The sequence below is a fragment of the Protopterus annectens genome, chromosome 8.part0 (genome assembly GCF_019279795.1).
Source record: "Protopterus annectens isolate FY-2018-M chromosome 8.part0, PAN1.0, whole genome shotgun sequence".
In the NCBI taxonomy this organism is placed as follows: Eukaryota; Metazoa; Chordata; order Ceratodontiformes; family Protopteridae; genus Protopterus; species Protopterus annectens.
In genome coordinates, this window is record NC_056741.1 from 1897012522 (window position 1) to 1897039012 (window position 26491).

Below are 26491 nucleotides of genomic sequence, written 5' to 3' on the forward strand. Positions count from 1 at the left end.
AGTCATAATTTCTCAGTCCATTTTCTTTTCTCATTTGTCAGTGTCCTCCTCCCTTTCTAGTCACTTCTGGCCACTTCTAGAAAAGCCATTCATCTCCTCTTCCCTGTTTTACATGAGTCTACTTTAGATAGATGAAAAATTAAAATGTCGAACACTATTGGGATATTTGCCCTTTCCTCACTGTAGTGCGATCTCAGAGTTGGAATATATATGTGTGGGGGGTGCAGCCTCCCCACAATAGCAATTTTGAATTCCTGAATTTACGCTTGTGAGGGTTCGACATTTTCCGTTTTCATTTATATAATATAGACCCTTTTACATTTCACTCAGATACAAGCCAAAACCTTTAATATTTACTAATTACTCAATATTTTTTCTTGCTGCTACAACACACTAACCATTACAGAGAACACACAGTCAGCATAATTAAAATACCCAGTATTCCTTGGTAAATTACTCCCTACTCTTCATTTTGCTAATAAAAGTAACAGAGAAACCTGGTTTTATCCCTCCTCCATCCTACACAACTGTATCAACTCCTGCCAAAACATCCCAAGCCATATCCATTACCTTTATTTTCCTCTTCTAGTTATACAAAATAAACAAGATTAATTAGAAGGGATTCTACTGCTTAAAAATGAAACCCTGTTTTCAGGAGATTAAACCCAGGAATATTCCTATGATTTTTAAGTTCAGTTTCTGGTCATTATTATGATTCCTTTATCATTTTTAGTATATTTACTTCTCATTTCCTCCAACAGAGCTCTGCAGTTTTGTATTCCAACTTCCAATGGTTGCACCCTAAGCCTTTTGACAAAAGCAGGTTATATACACAGAGTTCAAACAAATGTTCATATCTTTACAACCCCAAGAGTTATAACAGAAGTGTAAATGGCAAACTGTTCAGCGCAGACTGTATGTTATACCAGGAACAGTGAGTGGCGTTTTGTATTCACCCAGCTGTCTGTTTTCATATGAGGGTTAAGCAGTTCTGTCAATGTTGCTTAGCTGCTGAGATATTTTGAGAAATATCAACATTATAACAATGCAAACAAATGTCATAGGAGCAAAAATCAATATCACCTTAACTACATTAGACTGAGGTAAAGTGTCAATGCAGCTGTGCTGCTTGCTTGTCACAATCTTTAAGATGAAATCCTTTAATAGGTTGCATGAAGCATGGTTTTGCAATTATTACTGTAAATATAAACAGGTGATGTCAGATGCCTTGAAACATCACTAGGCTGTTCCTAGAAAAAGCCTGGAGACTTCATTAGTGTTGAATGAGTTAAATATGCAAAATTAAAATGTATTCTGGGTACTGAACAAGCAATAATAAATGGCAGCATTCTGGCAGTTAGCCCTCTTCTTACTTTTACTTCCTATTTACACACTAGCTTCATGTGTTATCCCTTTTCCCTTCATTTCTTTCCCTTGTTTCCATTGCATCACCTAGCTCATTCATGGATATATAGTACATTCTCTAAATACCTATATCTCCTGTCTAATCTTCTCGTACTATTTCCCTTGACGAACAGTTCAAAATCTACAGAATTAAATAGGCTTCACAGTCTAATGCCTTCCTCTACAACAGTAATTATACTGATGGAAACTGAGAGCCGATACAAACTATTTTCTTGTATAACTGATAACCCTGCTCTTTTACAAGTGATATGTTCATCATCTCTCCTGTACAGGTGATATGTTCAACACCTGTCTAGTAGAGGAGACGTGTTCAACATCTGCTCAATACAGGTAATATGTTCAATACCTGTCTACTACCAGTGATGTGTTCAACATCTGTCTACCTCAGGTGATATGTTCAACACCTAACTAGTACAGGTGATATGTTCAACATCTGTCCAATACAGCTAATATGTTCAATGCCTGTCTACTACAGGTGATATGTTAAACATCTGTCCACCACAGGTGATATGTTCAACATCTGTCCAATACAGGTAATATGTTCAACACCTGTCTGCTATAGGTGATATGTTCAACATGTCCCCAATAAAGGAAATATGTTCAATACCTGTCAACTATAGGTGATATGTTCACCATGTGCCCAATGCAGGAAATATGTTCAATACCTGTCTACTACAGGTGATGTGCTCAACATCTGTCTACCACAGGTGATATGTTCAACACCTGTCTAGTACAGGTGATATGTTCAATAGCTGTCCAATACAGGTAATATGTTCAACACCTGTCTAGTACAGCTGATATGTTCAATAGCTGTCCAATACAGGTAATATGTTCAACACCTGTCTACTACAGGTGATATGTTCAACATCTGCCCAATACAGGTAATATGGTCAATACATGTCTACTACAGGTGATATGTTCAACATCTGTCCACCACAGGTGATATGTTCAACATCTGCCCAATACAGGTAATATGTTCAATGCCTGTCTACTACAAGTGATATTTCAACATCTGTCTATGACAGGTGATATGTTCAACACCTGTCTAGTACAGGTGATATATTCAACATCTGCCCAGTACAGGTAATATGTTCAACACCTGTCTACTATAGGTGACATATTCAACATCTGCCCAATAGAGGAAATATGTTCAACACCTGTCTACTACAGGTGATATGTTCAACACCTGTCTAGTACAGGTGATATATTCAACATCTGCCCAATACAGGTAATATGTTCAACACCTGTCTACTATAGGTGATATATTCAACATCTGCCCAATACAGGAAATATGTTCAACACCTGTCTACTACAGGTGATATGTTCAACATCTGTCCACCACAGGTGATATATTCAACATCTGCCCAATACAGGAAATGTTCAATACCTGTCTACTACAGGTGATATGTTCAACATCTGTCCAGTACAGGTGATATGTTCAACACCTGTCTAGTACAGGTGATATGCTCAACATCTGCCCAATACAGGTAATATGTTCAATACCTGTCTACTACAGGTGATATGTTCAACATCTGTCTATGACAGGTGATATGTTCAACACCTTCCCAGTACAGATAATATGTTCAATACCTGTCTACTACAGGTGATATTTTCTAAAAAAGTCCAAATGTATATTGTAACCTGATTCACTTCTGTGAAAAGGACATGTGTAATTCAAGTAGGGATGTTCAAATACATAGAATTTGACTGAAACAGTAATATTAGAGCTGTATTTTTTTTACTTCACTGTGGGGTATTTGCACTTGTCAAGTAATGACATAATGTGTACAAATCCTAGCAGAGTATAATCTCAACAATGAAGACCTTTACTATAGCAGACTGCTGTGCCAAAATATGAATGCATTCACAATGGGAAAATTCATGTCTGCCTATACAAATACTGATTATTATCTCTCAGTAAAGAGATACCGTGAGGCAAAAGGTGTTTTATTCTTCAGCAAGGTGTATGATATTAAGACCAAATACATGATAAGGAAACTACTTGCTGCTTAAATCTGCACATATATTGAGCCAAAACACAAGGTTTAGTGCTTTCATTCCTCTGACAGGAACTTCATCAGAACAATGTTAAAACACAAAACAGCAATTTAAATATTCAACTACAACCAATGAGAATCAAGTTAAAAATCACATGACCACCTTAAAAAAACTTTGTCATATAATCACTAAATAACATAATTCTTAAGTTTTAAAAGTGGTGCAAGTGAACACCCATCATTTAAACCGGGTGCAGACATAGCATTCAAATGAATTTGCCACTTTAATTCTTGTTGGGTCAGATGTTCATCAATGATTTTCCTTTGTACATCCTTTTTGACCTGCTGAATTACCATAAAACCAAAAGTGTGTGTGGGATTGCCACTAATACGTCTAAACAAAGCATTAGTAGTTCTCTGTTTTCTGATGTCCAGATTGGGTTCATAAATACAGTCCCTTAGTCTACACGAGGTTTTGCCAATATAAAATGAAGGGCAATGTTGGCACTGAGCTAAATAGGCCACTTGTGAACTAGTGCAACAATAATGTCCTTCTATTTTATATACTTTACTCCTTATACTAAAAGTGTCAGCCTCAATTATGAACCTACACTGAGGACAATGCCCACATTTAAAAGTACCCCTCCTATTCAAACCACTTCCTACTGTCCTGCTTTCAATTAATTGTCTAAAGGATCTGTCTTTTCTGTAGGTAATGGCAGGTCTTGGACCAAATTTTGCTAGCATACTGGAATCAGAAATAAGTACTGGCCAATTTTGGTTTAACACTGTAGCTATTCCAAAGCTATCCAAATTATAGGTAGTAATGAAAGAATGTTTCATGCATTGGGGGTCATTGTTATTAACTCTGGGGAAGGAACTTGATCCTCACTCCCCAGTCGTAACTAAAATGGGCCAATACCACCCACATTTCTTTTGGCAATTACTTCCTATTGTAGATCCAAAAGAAGACCTAATAGGTAGCCCTTATTCAAAACATTTGAATCAGTTTTTCAGTTTCTAATTTGAAGGTGTCAAATTCTGAAATCATTCTGGTAAGTCTTACTAATTGGCCCTTAACCACAGATCTTTTTTGATGATAAAACAACATCACTTTTTCAAACATTTTATAAATCTTAGCCTATGGCTCATGATTTGTATTAAGTGGTTCCATGCCTTTACAGAAAATAACAGCTTTGGAAATCCTGTACTGCAGTAAACAGGCTACAGCAGCATTCAAAATATGTTGACGTTTGGAGGGAAAAGCTCATCTATATATCATGTGTAGTACTTCACCTCCTGCACCAACTTTACTAATATAATCAACTCTTAGGTGCCTGTGATATAGGAAAAAGGAAGCTTCCCCTGCAATGACTTAAAAAACAAAGTGCATTTTTTCACTCAACAAAATTATTTATGAAACTGCCTTGGCAAAGACAGCCTACAACAATATTCAAAGCTCACATCTAAGCTATAAAACTGACTTTTCAGCTGTTATGAGATACTGACACTTTTGTTTTACTAAAGGAGAGATTTAATTTTCTCTTGTGGCACTCCAAAATGTGTGTGTGTGTGTGTGTGTGTGTGTGTGTGTGTGTGTGTGTGTGTGCGCGTGCGCGCGCGTGTGTTTGTTTAATTATTAATCTAAGTCTTGCCTGTAATGTGTTTTTTCAGAGAAACTGCACACATAATAAAGTGAACTTTCTCACCTTGTACACACTGGTTTCTGCTATAAGGCAGACTACTGTTCAGAGATATTCCTGATTTTAACACATTTTTGTTGCCTCTCAAAAATACCTTAAAGTATGTTTTTTGACATAAAGGTGGAGCATTACATAAAGCATTAACTAGATATGTCATTTCTCTTCTGAAAATGCATTGCAGTGCCATCCTTGATTTAACCTGAACTCATTATTGTCTGTGTGGATTTTATATGTTCTCCTTGTGCCAGTGTGGGTTCCCTATACATACTGTAGTTTCCTCATACATCCAGAAAAATGGTGGTTTATTAGGAGCTCAGAATCTGTCCTATATTGTATCCACATTAACCTAACTTCTCTAAAACTGCCCTTCATTATATGTACCATTACTTTTATGACCTGAATCATTGCTGCAAAGGGTCGAAGAAGGACCAGTTTTCTTACCTGGCTAACAAAAATAAGGTTCAGTGGCTGTCATTTGTTTACTGCCTAATCACTAAAATAAGGAACTAGATGACAAACATAATCAACGTCAAGAATGCAAACCTCTATAACTACGAGAAAGTTATCAGTATCATTAATGGCATTTTATTTGTAGAGTAATCTATTTAAGCTACAATCCACAACTGGGTGTGGGTATATCAGGATTTACCCATGGTTGGTGTGATTTTATAAAAAAAAGTAAATCCTGTCATACCCACATCCAGGAGTGGATTATTGCTATTATACAATGACATTATTTAAGAAAGAAATTACTTACATTTCTTAAGTAACGTCTTTGTATAACTGCGCTGTAGCTACACATTTTTCCTTGTTTACTGATGTACTATGCATTTGTATGGGACATACATTCTCATACTTGTACAAAAATACAGTGCAGGACAAGCAACACAGAAGAGAAAATCTCCATTGCTGGTTTTTTGTATTTTTTTAAACTGGTAAGATTTTCTGAGGGACAGGGCAGAAATACAAGGAAAATCAGGTATGCTTCTGATTGTTTAGTTCAGCAGAACATACCTGATTTTTCTCATATTTTGCACCGTCCCTTAGCATATACCAAAAGAAAGTCTGGCTGTTCAATGGTACTTCAACGACAAGACTTTTTTCTATTGGTATATGCTCAATTTACAATGGGCACAATGGTTGGGCTGTCCAATCAGTGTACTCTTTTTTGAATACTAATGAGAGGTCATTGTATAATAAGTCATATTCGCAAGCATATAAGCAGCTTTTCTCTTAATGTAACCATGTCAGACTTTGTATTGCTTATCATTTTTGATGACAGGATAACGTTCTATTATCAAACAATTCAAACTATTAAAAAAGAAACTTACAAAAATAAAATAAAATAAAATAAATAAGCACTAATTAGTAAAAGAATACCTCTGCACCAAGGATTAAAAAGGAGATAGAACTGCCCGGCAGACTTCTGTTGCTGCAGTTGATTCTGACTGTCATACAACATCAGATATAAGTTGTATCTTCCTATTATTGCAGATGCTGGGCTGCAAATAGTAAGCAATAGCTCATCCCCTGCCAGTTCCATGCTAAATCGCCATTCTGTGGTCTCAGTCTTCATGGTGCTTAGCTTAATTTGAGTACCGTTGCTCTCAGAAGGTTTTGGCCCTGTAATAAAAACAAACACACAAGTAGCAATAAATATACCCCAAAACATTTTTATTTATTTATTTATTTATTTAACATTTGTTGACTGGGAAAGTCCAACTAGGTTCCACAGAGCCTGTTTTCAGTGGAGGCCCAGGGAGAAATGCTCCAGATGCATGTCTTTGGAATGTGGGAGGAAACCGGAGTACCCGGAGGAAACCCACGCGAACACAGGGAGAACATGCAAACTCCACACAGGAGGCGACTTACACAAACACAACTGGCAATAAATATATGGCAAAACATTTAATTATTGTCATGAGCTACATTCTAACTATAGTAATGCAGACCGGAACAAATCATACAAACGTATGGTGTACTAGTGTAGTCACTTTTTCTTTACACGCAATGACCTAATTCATATGGCACACCCTCATATCTCATTACATTAATTCACTATTTTATTAAGTTAAATTGATGTAGTAGAATCAGATTGATATATTGCATAAATAATCAGATTACATTACATGCAATGACCTAATTCACTATGGCACTGCCTCATATCTCATTACACTAATTCACTACTTTATTAAGTTAGATTGATCTAGTAGAATCAGCTTGCTATATTACATAAATAATCAGATAACATTACACACAATGACCTAACTCACTATGGCACTGCCTAATATCTAATTACACTAATTTACTACTTTATTTAGTTAAATTGATGTAGTAGAATCAGATTGATATATTACGTAAATAATCAGATTCCGAATAGTTCACTCAGCAGGTGTTATGAAATCTTATGTTCCTAATATTCATGCTTATCTCGCAACCCATACACATGTTGGTATTTTTAATTCATTGCACTTGTGCGGTAGTTTGACTGTTCATTTCTGTGGCACAGTTTGCCTTCATAACTGTTGTAAATTTTTACCCAAGAAAAATAAATAAAAAGTTTTGTTAAAACTGTTTAGAGAATGGGCAAACTGTAGATCACACCCTGATTGGAGAATGAATGTTCTACAGCAGGGTTTTAAACTACAGATAATGCCTGCTAAAAAACAAGTCCGCCGCTTCACGGCAGCATATCAAACTGCCGTGGAGCTTGGACTGAAAATAATCTAATGGCTGCCATTATTTTACACTTGCTAAGCAGGTCTTATGCCGTTTAACATGTAAAATATATAAAAAAAAGAAGAAAATTAAAAAAAAATGGTGTGTGTATGTGTGTGTGTGTGTGTGTGTGTGTGTGTGTGTGTGTGTGTGTGTGTGTGTGTGTGTGTTTATCTCTGTCTGTGACCATATTATGTATGTCAGTGAAGATGAGAGTGAGCAAGCTATTTTACATTCTCTAAGCAGCACTTTTGCTATTTACCGAGTGTAAAAACGAAATAAAATAGAAAAGTGTGTGCGTATGTGTCTATGTGTAATGACCGTGCCCTGGCCCAGCAATCAAGGAGCCCCAATCCTCACCACTAACACCAGGGAGGTCGTCTCCTTGAAGAGAGGAAAGGATAACTAATACACACAGTAAAGTACAATTTTCCTTAAGTGCACACAGAGATCACAGTCAGTCTCGGGCTGGTTGCTCCCTTGCTCACCAGGTCCCCAATAAGATTCCCCACTGGCACAGCTATAGGGTCCAGATCTCATCCTAACTGGGCAAGCTAAAACCTCCAGTACCTTCTCTGTCTAACCAGTGCTTTGTGTCCCTGCCAAGTAGCTGACACACCACACACACACTTTGAGATAAATATTTATACAACTTCACAGACACTCCTGGGAAATGCTGACACAGACTCTCCAGCTGTGTCCCTTTACCCAGACCATATGGTAGTAATCCCTGCCACCACCCAGCTAATAATATCAGCTACTAAAAGTCCCTTAAAAGGGTGTCCAATTATTACTGTGCAATATTATTATCCAATGGTAATGTGACTATTTAGTCTAGGCTTATTGGAAGGGCTTAAACAGTAAACTCTATAAATATATAATGTACTCTAAAGCATAATTTATCTCTACATAAACTAGCCACAGGTAGAAGGTTTTAGAAATATTTTATAATAAATAATTAAAACACAACACAAAACTACTACACCACAGAGATATCTAAGAGTTCAGAGATCACAAAGAAACTTAAAATAATACAGTAGGACAGGTCTGATTACAAAGAAAAATACCTTATTAATCTTTACTAGCTTTAACTATTCCTACAAGAAATCACAGTGCTAGAAACCTACGTGTGAGCTTAGGCAGAGTGCTGAGTTAGATATTCAAGATCAAAATGCTCCAAGTCTCTTGTGAGAAATAGTATTTAAACATTACTAACAAACATGTCTCTAAGGCCCTCACAAATTACATCATTTTTGATACTAAGTCTGGAGTTCTCAGGCCACAAACTGCATTATTTAGCAATCTAACACCTACTCAGAAACTTACAACAATATAAGTCATTTCACATGTATACTCTAACAGAACCCAGAGCAAGAAAGGACATTCCACATCTAAATTCTGGTCATAAACTTTAGCCTTAAAATAATGGGCATGAAACCTTCATCCAGACGCACTAGAGCCGACTTGTAACATGAAAGGGTCACAACATGCTTCACTGGGCCAGTAGTGTGCAATGTTGTCACATATTTTGCAGTTCCACATTTCACAGTATTCTTTTACACTCAAGAAACATGCCTGTATTTTACATTTATTTACAAATGCCAGAATTATATATCAAATTCTATTTGACTAGGCTGGCAACCTTCACCCATCTCTCCCCAGTCGTCACACTATGTGTGTGTTTATGTTTATGTCTGTGTGTAACCATATGCGTGTTTGCATCCATGAAAGCAAGGTGTGTGTGTGTGTGTGTGTGTGTGTGTGTGTGTGTGTGTGTGTGTGTGTGTGTGTGTGTGTGTGTGTGAGAGAGAGAGGGAGTGAGAGAGAGAGAGAGAGAGAGGAGTGAAGAATGGAAGCCATTGAATATTGGTAGTAGCAGCAGTAAAGAGGTTTGCGTACCTCTCGATCTTTTAGCTCAAATATCTGGATAAAGCCTAAAATAAAGGGGGAACAGATGCTCAAAATAGGAATATATGTTAAATAATCACAAATTTGCTTGAATAATAGGTGTGTTAGTATGTATTTTTTGAAGTGCAAGTGTGTGTGTGTGTGTGTGTGTGTGTGTGTGTGTGTGTGTGTGTGTGTGTGTGTGTGTGCTCTGTGTGTGCATGAGAGAGAGAGTGAGATCGATGGGCCAGTGGCAACAGCAGTAAAGAGGTTTGCATACCTCTCGACCTTTTAGCTCAAGAAATCTGGATAAAAAGCCTGTAATAAAGGGGGAGACAAAGGCTCAAAAATAGGAAAAGATTTTAAATGTCATTCTTATAAAATTAGAAAATAGCTTGAATAACAGGATTTATGTTAACATGAATTTTCTGAAGGAAAGAAAGTCTGAAAGTCAAATGCATGTCATTATTTAGTAACTTCAGTCCCCAATCAGTAGCAGCAAACCACACATTTAGGAGTAAGGGATCAAAAAATAAGTTAATATCTACATATTTTTTTAAATTATATATTTTGGATGTAAAATGCTTCCTCCAACACTATTTGCACACAGCAACTTTGAAACATTAGACAGAGGAACTATTTTACATCATAAATATATAAAAACATAGCCTTTATATTACCCTATTGTACGATTTAAATAGCGAACGCTATTTCATCGTACCTAAACCACAAAATATCGAACATACAGAACAGCAAATTTTTTTTCCAGAGAAAAAATTTGCTGTTCTGAAACACAAATACACAACACAAGCACACAAAAATAAATAAACCACTCACATACACTTAACAAAACCATAATTCTAACCCTACACTACTACCTATCCACTCACCTTAACCCAACCCTAACCCTAAAGTCCCTAACTACCGCACACTCACCTTACCCGCTCCCTAACCCTAAAGTCCCTAACTACTGCACACTCATCTTACCTTCTCCCTAACCCTAAAGTCCCTAATTACCGCACACTCACCTTACCAGCTTCCTAACCCTAAAGCCCCTAACTACCGCACACTCACCTTACCTGCTCCCTAACTCTAAAGTCCCTAACTATCGCACACTCACCTTACCTGCTCCCTAACCCTAATGTCCCTAACTATTGCACACTCACCTTACCCCGATCCGTTCCTACACTTACCTTAACCCGGTCTGTAATCTCCATTCACATACTTACCTTACCCCGGTCCGTAACCTTCTCACCACAGCAGTGTAAATAGTGAGCCATGGAACAGACAACCAAAATCTTACCCTAGGTAAGATTCTGAAGTTCTGTGGCTTCGTTATTTTGAGTTTTCGACAAAAACGGTTCGATATTATAGCATTCAAAGTTTAAAAACTTCAATACTATAATATAGACCCAAAAAATAATATAGTAATAAAAAAAAAAAAAAAAAAAAAGTAAAACGCAACAATTTTACTGACAGCCCATTCTCTAAGCACAATAATGCCCTCTGGGGTGTATGTTATTGTAGAAATAATACCCTTCTGGGGGTGCAGAGACATCTGCCTGTGGTGTCAGGCCTCAGAATACCCTTGGATGGGCGTTATTTCCACAATAACACACACCCTGTTGGGCATTATTGCTTGCTTAAAATCCTCCACATGTTACACTTTAAAAGGTAACATAATATAGAAACACTAGGGTAAATAGTACTAAAATACAAGATACAGGATAGAGCAATAATTTAAGCACCATTAAATCAGGACAGAAAAAAAATGAAAGCAATAACACCAGTCTCCTTCTTTACTAACCTTATGAAAAAATTGTATATCTTTAGTAATCTCTTAATGGTAGGCTTTAGAGGTTCACTCCTAAATCTAATGAGATGGTGAAAGCTACAGGATAAGAAAAGAGCACATGCTTGATGTTTCCCATCTGTATATGGTAGAAAATTCAGTCCTACTGTAGCAATGGAACATTTCATTGAGAGGCAATCATAAAAATACAGCTGCACTGGCACAGAGTCCCAAACGTGACACAGTAGACCAGAGTTCAGTTAGTGACTTGAGTCTCTCTTAAAAGTAGCATGAGAAGGAGGAGGAGGAGCATGCCTATCCTTGGGGGAGGAGTTTGGACTAAGACCATCCAATGACATAATCCTCTGGAGGAGGAGCAGCAGCATTGCAATATTTGTTCAAGCGCAGGCATTTAACCACCAGCTTGTGAAAGTTTTAGCCCTTATTGCACGTGTGCATGATCATGCATTCACAACGGGGGTGCGTATAGTGACTCCTGAGGGTGAGTTGCTTTTTTTCCCAAGGGGAGGCATAAGACCCAATACTAAATATGCCTATATTGCCAGGATGTTGGCAAAGGCACAGAGCACTCTAAGGCAGTCTGCATGACAACCTCCACTGGCTAGCTGTTGCTTCAGGATGAAAGAGAAAACAAATGGGTCTGTCTGACAGGAGGTGGTTTGATGGTCAGCAGATGTAGTGGGAAAATATAGAGAAAAAAATCTTTAAAAAGCATAGCAATGGCCCAGGGTAAGGTGGGAAGCAAGCCCCACAACATCCTTTAATTATATCTTACAAGGTTGCACAATTTCTATGGAAGTTATGATATTTCAACAAAATAGTCTATCAGCATTCCAGGACTCAACAGATCATACAGTTACCTTTCCTGCTTCATTATGAAAATCTTTAATGTCCCAGCACCAGATGAGAAAATTGAATGAGCTGGACATTAGGGCATTAACAGTTCTTTATGGTCTCCAGGACTTGAGCCATGGGTGAGTTAGCAACAATATCTAAAACACTGACGTCTAGGCTACCAGTAGCCTGTGCTAACCCCTCACATCACAAAAGTGATACATTCTGAATGAGGTGGGTCTGCAAGCACTTTGGCTGCAGAGTTCTGCAAATGCTGTGGCACTCAAGGTCAGTGACAAGAAATTTTGGGTACCAGACACTGCAGAAATTTGTGCATTATGTGAAAATAACATTTATTGTAATGTGACCAGGTTCTCAAATTGACCCACATTATATTCTGAACATGGCACCATGGATGCTTAATCCTTAAACATCAGGATTTGTCAAAAATAATACCAAGATCATGCATACTCTGTTTACAAAATGCCCTTTCTTCTCACCACAAGTTATAAAAGTGACAGATATGGATCAGTGACAGTCTTATTAGTTTCATGAACTGCCATTGCTTTCCATCACAGCAGGGTTGAATTTCTGTTAAGTGGCACCCAAGCAGTCCCAGAAGGAGCAATCAGCAACTATGTACCCCTGAGAGAAATATAACTGAGTATCATCAGCATAACAATGGTACACCAGACTTATCTTTTGAAGGAAATCTTTAGTGAAGGTCTGCAAATTATAAACAACATGTCCAAGATGGAACCTTCCAGAACTGTGCAACACAGAAGAAGTACTTAGCCTGCCACCATCTTCTGACTGTAGCACAAAAGGTAAGATGTACACCATTTGATAATGCTGCAGGTAAGACCACAGAAGAAAACATAGGTGCTCAAGAAAGTTCTCATGATCTAGTGATTAAGGAAGCCCAAAATAGAGTAAAACCCTGTTTCAGCACAGTGAGGTCACTAATTACCTTAATGAAGACAGTATTGTTGCTATGTTTTCTTTCAAAACTAGACAGGCAAGGTCAAAGAGGCTGAAGATACGGCTAAATAAACAGAAGTAAATTAAGTTGCAAATAAACCACTTTCTTTATAATCCTATCAATAAATGGTAAGTTAAAGACTGCCTAGTAATTTTCCATGTAGTGTGGATACAAAGATGGTTTCTTAAGAATAATTGTGACAACAGCCTCTTTTAATATAACTAAAAACACACTTAGTCTTTGAGCAGATAAGACAGCCTGGAAAAATCATTTGGCTAAGTACATTCATGCAAGATATGATAAGCCTGTTTGAACAAGTGGCCAGTACTCATCTGGTTACATGCAGTCCCTAAATCAAACCTACAACAATCACAAATTCAACATAATGAAATTCAGTTTAATGACAATCATGAGGTATGCATACACTAACATCATAGTATTGATACAGTGTGACTTGAAGACTTTAATATCTAATTCATGCAAATTTATCACAGAAGAATTGAGCAACTGCTTCACATTCTAAAGTCATGAAAGCTTTTGGTTCATTAGGTGGGCTGAAGTGTGCACCTTTTCCTTGATCCACACTAGCACAGCTGGTCAATTCAGTACCACAGAAATCTCTGCAGACAAGACTGTTCTGACAAGACTTTTGACTACTAGTATAAAACTGCCTAAGTTTGTCTTCTGTCAAGCACAAACATAAGAAATGTAAGCTAATTTATGACGGTGGGTTCTAGATGTGTCTAAAGGGGATGGCTATATGAATTCCTTCAAGCAGGCCATTAACAAAAACAGTAGAACTTTTTTTGGTCATTTGTCACTTGGCATCTAAAAGAGCCATCATTTCTGATCATCACTGCAAAACACTTCTTACAATGTAATCCAGCATCATTTTAAGAAACACAATATGTCAAAATAAGTACTGGAATTTCTGTACACCTCCTGTAGAGTTGCCATAGGCTTATAAAATAGTTAAGTAAATTCCTTAAATCCCAAACCCAGGAGTGTTTTTTCTGTAATTATGTAATGAATTTATATAAAACAATCCTTTATGTATGTTTTAGTATTTATAGTTATCACTAGCTGTGGTTTTATTGTCATATATACCATGATCATGTGATATAGTTTGACCAATGAAGTTAAACAATTACAAATCCATTGTATTATATATGAATTATTTTCACTGTTTCATATTAACCTAGAAATTATAACTGTCTTGCTTTTTATAATAGTAGGACAATGTGCTGCCAAGTATGTGTAAATATTTGTTTTACATTTTGACAAACATCTCTAACAGACTGCCATTCTGTCTGATTACCTGAATTACAGATTTATGTTTATTGCATCACAAATTCTAAAAACACATTTTATTTAAAAGGGTAAATATTACTAATAAGCAAATGAAAAATCACTGTATTAAAAGAAAACACTTTTGCTTACTTTAATGTTACAGGTAGATTTTATATTGCACCAATGCATTATATAGTTATTCATTAATATGGTTGCCTGAACTCTGAATAATTTTACCATGGAAGTCTCAGAAAAAGCTTTTACATTACACAATACCAGCAGCTTTTCAAACTTAATCCAATGAAGTTACAAATTATTTAGTGGTTTATTAAAAAGAGGTATACAAAATAAAGCGTATTACTGTTTTAATTTTCATAGGGTTATTAGTTTTCTGTATGGTTAGGGTATATGTTGTAGTCAATACACCAAGAATACCAGTTGTCTTTGTTACATGTAAGATAGCTTTCTCAAAACAAATGGCAGCAATGTATATCCTGTTAATCTTCTGTGGGTGAACACAATTTATAGGGTTTTACATTGCTCTAATCTAGTTTCAGGCTGAGTTCTTAATGAAATTGCAAGCCTTACTTTTTCACGACTCAGAATGCTGCAGATGGAATATATAAACTACTTGGTAATGATTAGCACATAATGACATTGTACAGCTCAAGGTCTTATAGCAGACAAACAGCAACATTTCAGGAGGGGCATTACCTCCACATCTCCCCTCTCTCCAAGATCACACAAAGTTGGAGTAAAGGAGAAAGTAAATTAAAAAGAAAATCACCTTCTCTTTTCACTCCGAGTCACCCAACCCCAAACACAGTACTAAACATAACATACAAAATCTGCAGCACAGCAACAGTGAATGGAATGTGCATTAACAATCCAAGGCTTTACCAAAACATAAAGAACATTTCAGGTTTTAACAAAACATAGTGTTTTCCTACCTTTGTACTATAATAATAACCAACTCCCCACCGGGTGCATTGCAGGCAGGCAGCATACTAACCAGCTTTTTTTACCTGCTTTTCTCCTCCCTACTTGAGTAGTAACAATCATAGAGTTAACAATACAGCCTGTGGTCACTGCAAAGCCATGTCATATTGCGTCCATTCATGGAAGGGAACCGTCTCACGTGTGGGTCCCACCTACTTGCAATTCTGTCTATATACACATTTTGCTTTCCAAAATTGCATCTGAACCAGGTTTACTTCAGACATAAGTAAATGAAACTTAAAGCATATTTCATCTTTGCAAGAAGTCAAATGAAAGCACAGGCAGAAAAATATGAAACGGGCACAATCACCTATCACAGTCCAGCTTAAAAAAAAATCATTATAGGCATGAACACAGCATTAATTAAATGTAAAATTATCTGTGACTAACACGAGAATGTAATCTTTCAGAACTCTCTAAAAAGCCTTCATCAAAGAGATCTTTTAAAAATGTTGAAACCGATACTCAAAAGACGACGCCATATGCTTCAAATGAATAACCACCTGAATGTCTTATGTTGGTTATTGCTGTCAGGAACCCAAAAGTCAAGGTTTTATCCAGCTCTGAAGACTAAGGGCAATTTGTGCTAACTAGCCAGAATTTGTAAATGCCTCATACTAGGTACAAGGAAATTTGTGCATGGTGTAAGTTTTAACAATATAGAAAAAAAAATAAAACAGAAAAACTAGTAATCTTAAAACTTCATTGATGAGCTCAGTCACAATAATTTCCAAAATCATGAAACCCAGGTAGTGTTCCAAAGCAACAAGCCTTTACTCGTCATAGACAAGTGATCCTCAGTAACAAAAAAATCAGAAATACTTTTCAATGTTAAACATATCAGCTTTTATACACTTAGAAGTAGGTGTGAATATATATATTGTTTAATTTAAAACCAGCCTACTCCAGGCAAACAGTATAAACAGGTCTGTAAAAGTGCATAAGTACCCACCCCATACACTACTACTGATTAGATCAAACTAAATCCTAGTTAAGGAAAACATTACCTATTTCCAGATCACATTCCAAAATAAGGTATTAAGAAAAGCATAACATACATATAAAAAGACTGACTTTTAACTAAAATCACTTTTTTATAACTAATGCAATATACAATTGTATAATAATAATAATATATAATACAAGATATACTGTGATTCAGTGAAAGGATGTGACCAGTATGTGCAGTGCCGTGGATATGTACATCTTACTTCTATTACCCTGGAATTTATCAGAAACAGAATATGCAAATACCTCCTACACAAATGCATGTCAAACTCAGGATAATAATGAACCATGGATCTTTTCTCCCTGGGCCTCTGCTGAAAAAGGGCCTTTTCGGCTCAGTCAGAGACCCCCGGTTAACAAATGTAAAATAAATAAAATAAAATAAATAAATGTCATTATAACTTAAACTGGGTGCAGCCATGCATATAATATATGCATGCTGTAAAGGCTTTAGAGCTGGCCTATGCATCTTTGCTCGACCACAGTTATGGATTAGCTATGGAATGCAATAAGCCGATGCTAATGAGTACAGGTACAAACAACTGCTTTACAGTGCTGCACCATGGCATGCCTGTCTCTCAAATCACTTGTTTCCTTTTGTTACATCTTCCTTGAATCCAAGGTAGCACTTGATCATGTATCAAGTCACAGATAGAGTCAATGACAGAAAAAAAGTTCTTTTGCATTTTGGTTATCCCTTGCTGCAGTTTAAATTATTATTTGGAAGCAATTTTTATGTTGACTATATGCATTTGGAAATGCTGCTGTTTCTCCACATGAAAAACTACTTTCAGAAGGATATCTCAGTACTTCTTCACTGTGGCTAGATCTGACCAGAGATGGCCCTCAACATTTATCCAAAGTTCATAAGAAACACATACCCCCAGATTCAGCAAGCAGCCGTGCAGGAATAAGTTATTTCTGCACATCAGGGTCCATTCCTGTTTAGCACGGCTGTGCACCATGCATATGTATGAAGGCATGCTGCCATGCTCTAAAATGGACATGGTTCCATGTACAAGTGCAGGGGGTGTATCTGAAAGCAGAGCTGTCACATACATGGCCCCTGCACTCCAGAATTGCCTTTCGGCATTTTAAAATGAGTGAGAACACTCATAACACCCCCAAACCATTAGGATAACAAATCTGGTCAAAGCCATAAGGGACAATTTTCCCTACCAAGACAAATGTAGTTAGAATAACACATTTAGCATAAGTACATAGCGCACACTTCCCAACCCATCAGAGTAAGGAATGTGGACAAAGCCAAAAGGGACAATCGTCTCACAAAGCAGAAAGTTGATAGATAACAGGTTCAGCATTAGCATGGATATTCTGAAGGGTACAAATAAAATAACACAACAAATAATTTTCTTTTAAACATGCAATAAAGTTTAAGCGTAGCTGCGCGGGTGTGCCCGTTGCTTAGCTATACTTAGTCCAACTTAAACAGCACAAGAAGTTAAATAGCAAGAGACATCCAGCATAAGCAGTATTGCATAGTGTAGTGATTAGAGCATATGCTTTGTAAGTAGACATTCCTGGTTTGATCCCCACGGTAACCATTTTACATGTGAAAGCAGTACATAAACATTTTTTTATAATTAGCTACTAAATACCATATATTTGTTAACAAACATTTTTTTTATAATTAGCTACTAAATAACATATATTTGTTAACCAGAGTACTGTAGTAGGTCCAAATTTTGAGGTGTCAGTTTAATAAAGTTGTGAAACCCCCATATAAACACAAGTGCCCCATACAGTATAGTCACACATGAATAAATGTAATGAAAGCACATTGGGGGATGTCAGGGACAGTAAACAAATTTATAATATGTAATGAATGGTGAATCAATCCCATACAGCAGGTAGTCTATAAAATAAAAAATAAGCAATGCTAAGCATTGAACAGCTCTGCTTACTAGGTGTACGCATTGTGTATATATAACTGCTAAGTGATGAGTAGCGCAGCTAAGTGGATTTGCCCATTGGTAAGCAGTGCTGAACCTGCCTCTTTAAGTACTGCCAACCTTAGTTAAGCAGGTTTGCCCATAGCTTAGCTTAGCTCAGGATATACAAAACCGTCCAATCACAGCAAAGGGTGGGAAATTGGCCATATTTAAACCCCACAGGCAGGAATACAGCTCATAACTGGTTTCAGCTTCCCACTGTAGGCAGTATGGCAGGAGTTGGTGAGGGCATGCGCTTCCGGGTGCAGCACTGGGGCATACAGGTGTTCAAGTTCATGGTAGGACTCCTGGTACAAAACCATGATGAGATATTGCTGCAGAGCCAGTAGCAGGGCTCCCAATATAAAGCAGAAGCCTGGGACTGTCTCACCCATGATCTCACCAGTGCCACTAGTATCCCTCAGACTGGTGAGTAGGTCCGGCACCACTATGCCGACTTGAAGCGGAGAAAGAGGGAGCTCTTGGGTGAGTGGTTCCAAAAAGCAAGGCAGAGGGCTGATGTCCCAGCAGTGTGTAAGTAGTCATACCAATAACTGTTTACTAATGTCCAGCCTGTGTATGTGATGGATATGTATGCCTAAATATTTCTCTGTTTCCCCTTACAGCTGCAGCTGAGCAGGCTGTGAATCAGGAAGCCCATGCTAATAGGTTGCAAAGGTTGCATTGCGTGGTTGGTGAGTAACAATCCTGCTTGTAGTAGTCATACCAAATAAATATAAAATAGTAGAAAGTCACATGACAGTATTAAAACTGTGTATGGGTTGTACTGAATAAACCAGATAATATGACAGTAATAGTCCCAAATAGGTCATATTTAAATAAAACTGTAACTGCCTGGCAATAAAGTTCTAAATCCTGAACTAGTTATGTTTACTCTGGTATTGTATGGCATTTAGTGTTGCTTTCTCTGAACAGTAATGTGTGTTAACCACTGTTACCCACACTCTGCTACATAAAAAAAATGTCTACGAATGTCTGCATAAGACTGCCGTAAGTACAAGGTCAGATTGTACAACCAAGAGACTTAGACAGAAAACACTGAAGGAATAGACAGCAATATCCAAATAGCACACTCTGATGAAACTTAAATTGCTCTGTTTTTAGCAGACACAGCCATGGTTTGAATCCTGACAGTAGTAGTAAGCTGTTACAGATTTTTGCAGAATGTCCAGATAATAGGCTCACATTTTTGGCCTGTACCTCTGTCTCCCTGGCAAATAAGTGGGATGATCTCAGAATTGTAGTCACTTATTAATGACGTATATTTCATTTTCAGAACTCAAATCCTACAGAAAATGTATGTTAAAATAAATTCTGTTACTCTAGCAACTCTCCAAGTTTATGAGAGGAATATTCAAAATATGTCTCTATATGTACCCCCATGTTGTCAAGCTTTGTCCAGAGTGTGTGCATTAAGTGATTGAGAGGTATGTGCATAATATTAACTTGAAATCTGGGAATATGTGTAGAAACAGTCAGGTAGTGTTAACAAATATTCCCTCCACAGGTCTACCAGGTAAGAGATGTAGAATTTCACTATAAGACAGTTGAAGTATACACTGTGTACAAATATACCACTGCCCAAACCAAGGCCATAGGGTATTGTAATAATGCCTGTAGAGTAATGATGAGAGCAATGATCATTAAAGTTGTGAGTGCTACAAGGATGTATAAGTTGTTAATTACATCTCTCTCTCCCCCCCCTACAATATATATGCAACAATAATCTAAACAGACAAATCAACGGGTATGTTTACACCAAACCTACTGTTGGGACATATGTCCTGTTGTTCAACAAATATTGAAATGTGTTTCTATCAATGTCCCATGTTGAAATACTATCACTGGTGGCCTACTGCTAGCAATGCAACCTGCATGCCATTGTAATGGCCACTGTGGTTCCATATATGTATGTGTTCTGCTTGCTATGCAACTGCTCCATATCTGGTGTTTTGGGAATATCTATGCATGCTGTTATAACTAATCCTGGATTGTGTTGACTATTACTAACCCACATGTGTTCTAAAACTGCAACACCATAGCACGTTTGGAAAGGTCTGTCCCAGCAGACCCACCTCTCCTACCTCATTTGGCCATGGCACCAGGCCCCAGCACATCTGGGACCCACCCAGAGACCTCCTTGTCCACTGATCCTGCACCACCTTTGGGTGGAACTGCCTCAGGGGATGGGGCTCATCCCCCCCTGGGAGCAGGCACACAGGATCCTGTCACCCGAAGTCAGGTCCGGGGATTGGTGTGTAGCAAGCTCTGAAGGGAGTTTGGAGATCTGCTATGCCAGCTTGATGGCCACGTGGTATATTTAGAGGGTCAGCCTGCCCCTCCTGCTCAGCCCCCAGCACAGCCACTTTCGAGGCCGTTGAAGGTGCAGTGATGACTGCCCATGGGTGGGGACCTCAGTCCCACTGTTTCCATTTGAAGGCTCATAGACTTCCGTTTTCCAAACATCCCTCCCTGTCAAAGGCATTTACCCCCCACGTGTAATATACTGTCCCTGTATGCTATCTTGTCAGCCTTCCTACCCAACCTACCTCCCCAAACATACCTACTATCCTTCCCCAACATCCCAATCTCACCATAAAAAAGGGCAATCTGTTCCCAAACAAAAATTTCTCCCCATACATAGCTGTCCATTTTGCACACATGTCCACTGGACACATGTAATCTGGTCTAATTGGTTTCACAACACATTATTGTTGTCCTCACCCCCCTCTCTCAGGGGTTTGAATGTCCAAATCTACCTCCAAATTCAGTATATATGCACAGCTGTTGCTGTAGAATAAATAGGTAGGTATGGACCTTCCCTACACCCATCCTGCACATCCCTAGCTACTTTCCCTATTGTCTTATCCTCTTTGTGCCCCCTTTTTCACCACTTTCCTATCACCCCTTTTTTCTTTTCTTTTAAAGAAATTAGCACGGGGGTAATCACGAGTAAGCACTTTTAAGCAGTAGTAAGCGGGTTAAAGCCTATTTGCACAGCTCTAAGCAATGCCTGCACAGATTAAGCACTTTCAGGCTGTCTGTAAGCATATTTAACCGGAAGTTAGCATTGCTTACTGCCACGCAAACCCATGCAAACCCGCATACAACTGCCTTAATCATGCTGCATTCAACAGCCCTTGTTCTGCCTAGCAACAAAATAATCAGCCCTTGCAAGGCTCAAACCCAGGACTCCGTACACCATAGATACAGCAAGTCACCACTAAGCCATTGGGGCTACAGGTATGTGTGATGTTTTCTCAAACATATCATGCAGAACAGTCATTCAACAGTAGGGAAAATGTATTTATATATCTATCTATATATCTATATATATATATATATATATATATATATATATATATATATATAGATGTGTGTAGCATACATGTATATATATATATATATATATATATATATATATATATATATATATATATATATATTATATATCTATATGGTTTCCATACACTAGATCGAATTTTCACTAATTCGAAATAGTGCATAGAATGCTCACTGCAGCGAAAGTGCACTTAATCGAAAGTGCACTTATGCGAAGTTCAGTACAATGAACGGGTGTTGTACTGAACTTCCATGCAGTACTCACGGACCTTAGGGTTAGGGCACGGGTCATAGTAAGGGGATAGCCCATAGGGCTATCCCCTTTCCATGACCTGTGCCCTAACCCTAAGGTCCATGATGACTGCAGCGCATTGAAGGACATAGCAATGTCCTCCACTATGGTGTGATAGTCATGAACTTTAGGGTTAGGGCATGCGTTAGGGTAAGGGGATAGCTTTACTAACTATCCCCTTACCCTAACCTGTGCCCTAGCCCTAAGGTCCGTGACTATCGCACCATAGTGGAGGACATAGCTTGTTTTTTATGTCCTCCACTGTGCTGCGGTGTTTTCGGTGAAGTCCACTTACGCAAAAGTTCACTTTCGTTAAAGTGAACTTTCGCAGAAATGAGGCTTCCTATTACAAGTTAGAAGTAGTGAACTTTTGTTCTTGTAATAGGAATCCATATATATATATATATATATATATATGTGTGTGTGTGTGTGTGTGTGTATTGCATTTGGATATCGGATTCACACTCTGAACCTCTCACTGCAAAACATCTGACCAATGGCACTGTAAATGGGGATGAAGAGGCCCAAAATAGGGATCTCTTGTAATTATTGCCATTATCCCTTCCTACACAGCTGAACTGATCTGCCTTGCAACAAAATAACCAGCACTTGCAAGTCTTGAACCCAGGACCCTGCACAACATAGCCACAACAAGTTAACAGTAAGCCATCTCAGCTGTAAGATGTTGGGATGATTTCTCTAACATATCATGCAGAACAGTCAGTCTACCATAGGGAATGTACAATGTGGATGCACTAAACATTCTAATGATACATATACACACACATATATACATATACATACATATATATACCTACATACATATATATATATATATATATATATATATATATGTGTGTGTGTGTGTGTACATTATATATATATATATATATATATATATATATATATATATATATATATATGCGCATACATATATGAATATATAAATACTTATAGATAGATATAAAGAGAGTATACATAGAGGATGCACAGCATATCAAACAGCCATTATTCCTACAGTTGCCACCTTTTCAAATGGCCAGTGTCTGATTCTTTCCTACAAATGAGAATTATTGCATGAAACATATACCCACACACAATGCAAAGGACATGACACCACACTCAGTTTGCATACATATAAATATTTATTTGTGTACTATTTCAACTGTTTATGTCATTTCTTATAGCATTTAGGTGTTTGAAATACATAATAACTGATTAATGCACCTCTCAAAGAAAACATATGATACAGTAATCTGCAAAACATAACATACTTTGCTGTCTAGGCTAAAGCCTTCAAGTAGTACAACAGTGAAAAACACACTTGCCTTGAAGATGAGAATCAATCAACACTTAATTACAGATGTAGTTCAACAGCCTCCAGTTACACTCTGTACTCAACCCCCTAGGGGGAAAAGTATCAGTTGTCACAATGTAAATGTATCTGTTACATAACAATGCAAACTTAAAATGTCACCATCACACTGACAAACAGAACTATGTGCAAGACAGTAAGGTCTAGCCCACCACTGTTACCATGGTGAAACATATGAAAATGTACAGCCGTATACCTTAATGTTTCTTATTACTGATATCTCTCACGTGTTGTAACAGCCTAGTTTAAAAACGTTTAATATCCCTCCCCATAAAGTCTTACAAGGGCATATAACAGTGTTCTCCATACACTACCTCCAGACTGTACAGGGTCACACATATTTTGTCCAGCTATAGCCCTCATATATATGGACCCTACCCCACAACTTGTGCGGGAGTGCACAACATCACTGGAATGATAGCAGGAATGTCAGCACTAAATAATGATAGACTATTAACTATCAACCTTCTACTGCATGACATCTGGAAGATGGTCACTGTCATCACTCTACACAGAAATGAATGGTGTGTAGTAGATTATGCTATTAAGTGTCCAACATTGGGGTAACTGGATAGGTCAGGGCCAGGAGTGTAATGCAAGATGTACAAGCCATGATAGCTTACAGTTTTATGGTATAGTCTGGATTATTTGCAAGTAATACCCACTGTTGATGTGCACGTGGACAACTGTATGAGGTCCCCTGACCTTTTTTCCTGTTTGTGTCTTCCAGGTACAATGTCCTGGGAACGTCTGCCTGCATACACCCCCCCTGGAAAATGATGCTATAATCCAGTTCCTCATAGTCCATCATGCCATCGTCTTTGGCTGCAGGGCCCAGGATCTGCAGGAGAGGACAGACCTGTGCAACAAGCTCGTCCACAGGGTAAACGATGTCGGCCTGCACAACTGCAGTTCATAGGTTCATAGGTTCATAGGTAGGTACTAGGCTATCTGCCTGAGGGCATTTATAAGCCTAGCCAGAGTGTGTCAGCTTTTGCCACCCCATTGATTAATTAACTGAGCCTCTGTCAAGAAGAGCCAATGAAGTTATCCCAGGGGTGTATTTTCTGTTACCCATCCACTCGTCGAGGTTTCTCTTGAAGAGTGTTAGTGAGGGGCTCTGCCTAATGTAGTTAGGAATTTTGTTCCAAAGCATGGGGAGTCTCTTTGACAAGAATCTATCCCTCCATCATGTTCTGTTTATTGTTGTAGCGAGGTTTAGCTCACTAGAGCGAGTGGCCCGCAGTGACTTGGATTTCTTTAGGTGGAGCATGTCCATCAATTCTGAGTTGGACATGGCTTTGTAAGTCAGGCAGAGATCACCTCTGAGTAAGCGATATTCCACTGAGTATAGCTGGAGGTTTTCCAGTCAGGCTGCATAGGACATATGTTTGAGACCAGTAATCCTCTTGGTGAGGTACTATTGTGGTCTTTCCAGCTGTTGGAAGTCTCTTGTGAGGTACAGCCCAAACGGACCATTGTACTCTATGATGGGTCTGATGAGTGATGAGTAGAGGGGCACTATAACCTTTTTATTTCTAGATGTGAACCCTTTAGTAATTAAATGGGCTACATAGAAGAATTTCCTAACTACTTTGGCAATATGATTGTCAAAGGAGAGATTACTATCTACCTGGGTCCCCAGATTTCTTATTACCTCTTCTGTAATAAGGGGGCTGCCACCTATGTGGTAATTCATGGGTATTTTGTTTTTCCCAAACGGGATGACTATGCATTTTTTGGCATTTAGCTTGAGAGCATGACTTTGACACCAGGTGTCCGTCTCAGTAAGGCCCTTTTGCAGAATGTCTGTGTCAGCTGGAGAGTCAATTATGGCTCCCAGTTTGCAGTCATCTGCGAACTTGATTAGCCATAGTCCTCCTGTGTTTGCCTGTCCTTCTGAGAAGTATATGCCGAACAGTAGGGGTTCCAGGACCGAGCCTTGTGGGACACCACTTGTGACTGGTTTAGAGTCAGACCTGGAGCCCGCTATTCTTACTGTGTGAGTTCTGTCTGTAAGCCAGTTGGCAACCCATCTCGTGATGTAGGGGTTTATGTTCAGGCTGGTGAGTTTTTCTATAATTCCCGAGTGGGGAATGGTGGCAAAAGCCTTGGCGAGGTCAAGGTAGGCTGTGTGAACTACCTTCCCCTCATCTATGGCCTTGGTGACTGTCTTGAAGAAGTAAACCAGATTTAGTAGGCATGATCTGCCTTTAACAAAGCCAAACTGAGTTGGGTCAAGTGTTTGGAGGTTTCCCAATGTCTTTGTTAAATGAGTTCCATGATGATGTGCTCCATAGCCTTGCAGACCAGGCTAGTCAGGCTTATGGGGCGATAGTTACCAGGGTCAGTTGTTGCCCCTCCTTTGTGGAGTGGAATAACCATTGCTGTGTGCCATTCTATGAGCATGTAGCCTGTGGAGAGGCTGAGGTTGAACAGTGTGTTTAGGCAGGGCATTAGTTCATTCTGTAGTTCTTGCAAGACACAGCCTGGGACACCATCTGGCCTCATTGACACTGTGCTTTTGGCTTTTGAAAGGGCTGTTTTCACCTGTGTGTTTGTGATTTCTGGGACACTACACTTTTCCGGTATTGTTGTGGGCCCTTTTGGGGGTGAGGGAGGGTGAAGTTTTCACTGAATCTATCTGCCAGGATGTTGGCAATATCGGTGGGTTCAGTATATTTTGTGCTATTTTGCACTAGCTCAGAGCATATCTGTGAGTTGCCACTTAGATTCTTGACATAGCTAAAGAAGGCTTTGTGGTTATCTTTTGAATCCTTGGCTATTTTTCTTTCAAAGTTAGCCTTGGAGGATTTTATGAGGGACCTTAGTTTCTTACTGATACTGATCCGG

At 38.4% G+C, this 26491-nt stretch overlaps 1 protein-coding gene across 1 annotated transcript in view; it reads right to left on the reverse strand.

Moving 5' to 3' along the window:
- The window catches only part of LOC122808581 (protein-glutamine gamma-glutamyltransferase 2-like), a 565300-nt gene that overhangs the window by 445851 nt on the left and 92958 nt on the right, over nucleotides 1-26491 (reverse strand). Inside the window, exon 5 of the mRNA XM_044079538.1 lies at nucleotides 6506-6729. Coding sequence (XP_043935473.1) covers nucleotides 6506-6729 — 224 coding nt within the window. The remainder of the gene's footprint in view (nucleotides 1-6505; nucleotides 6730-26491) is intronic.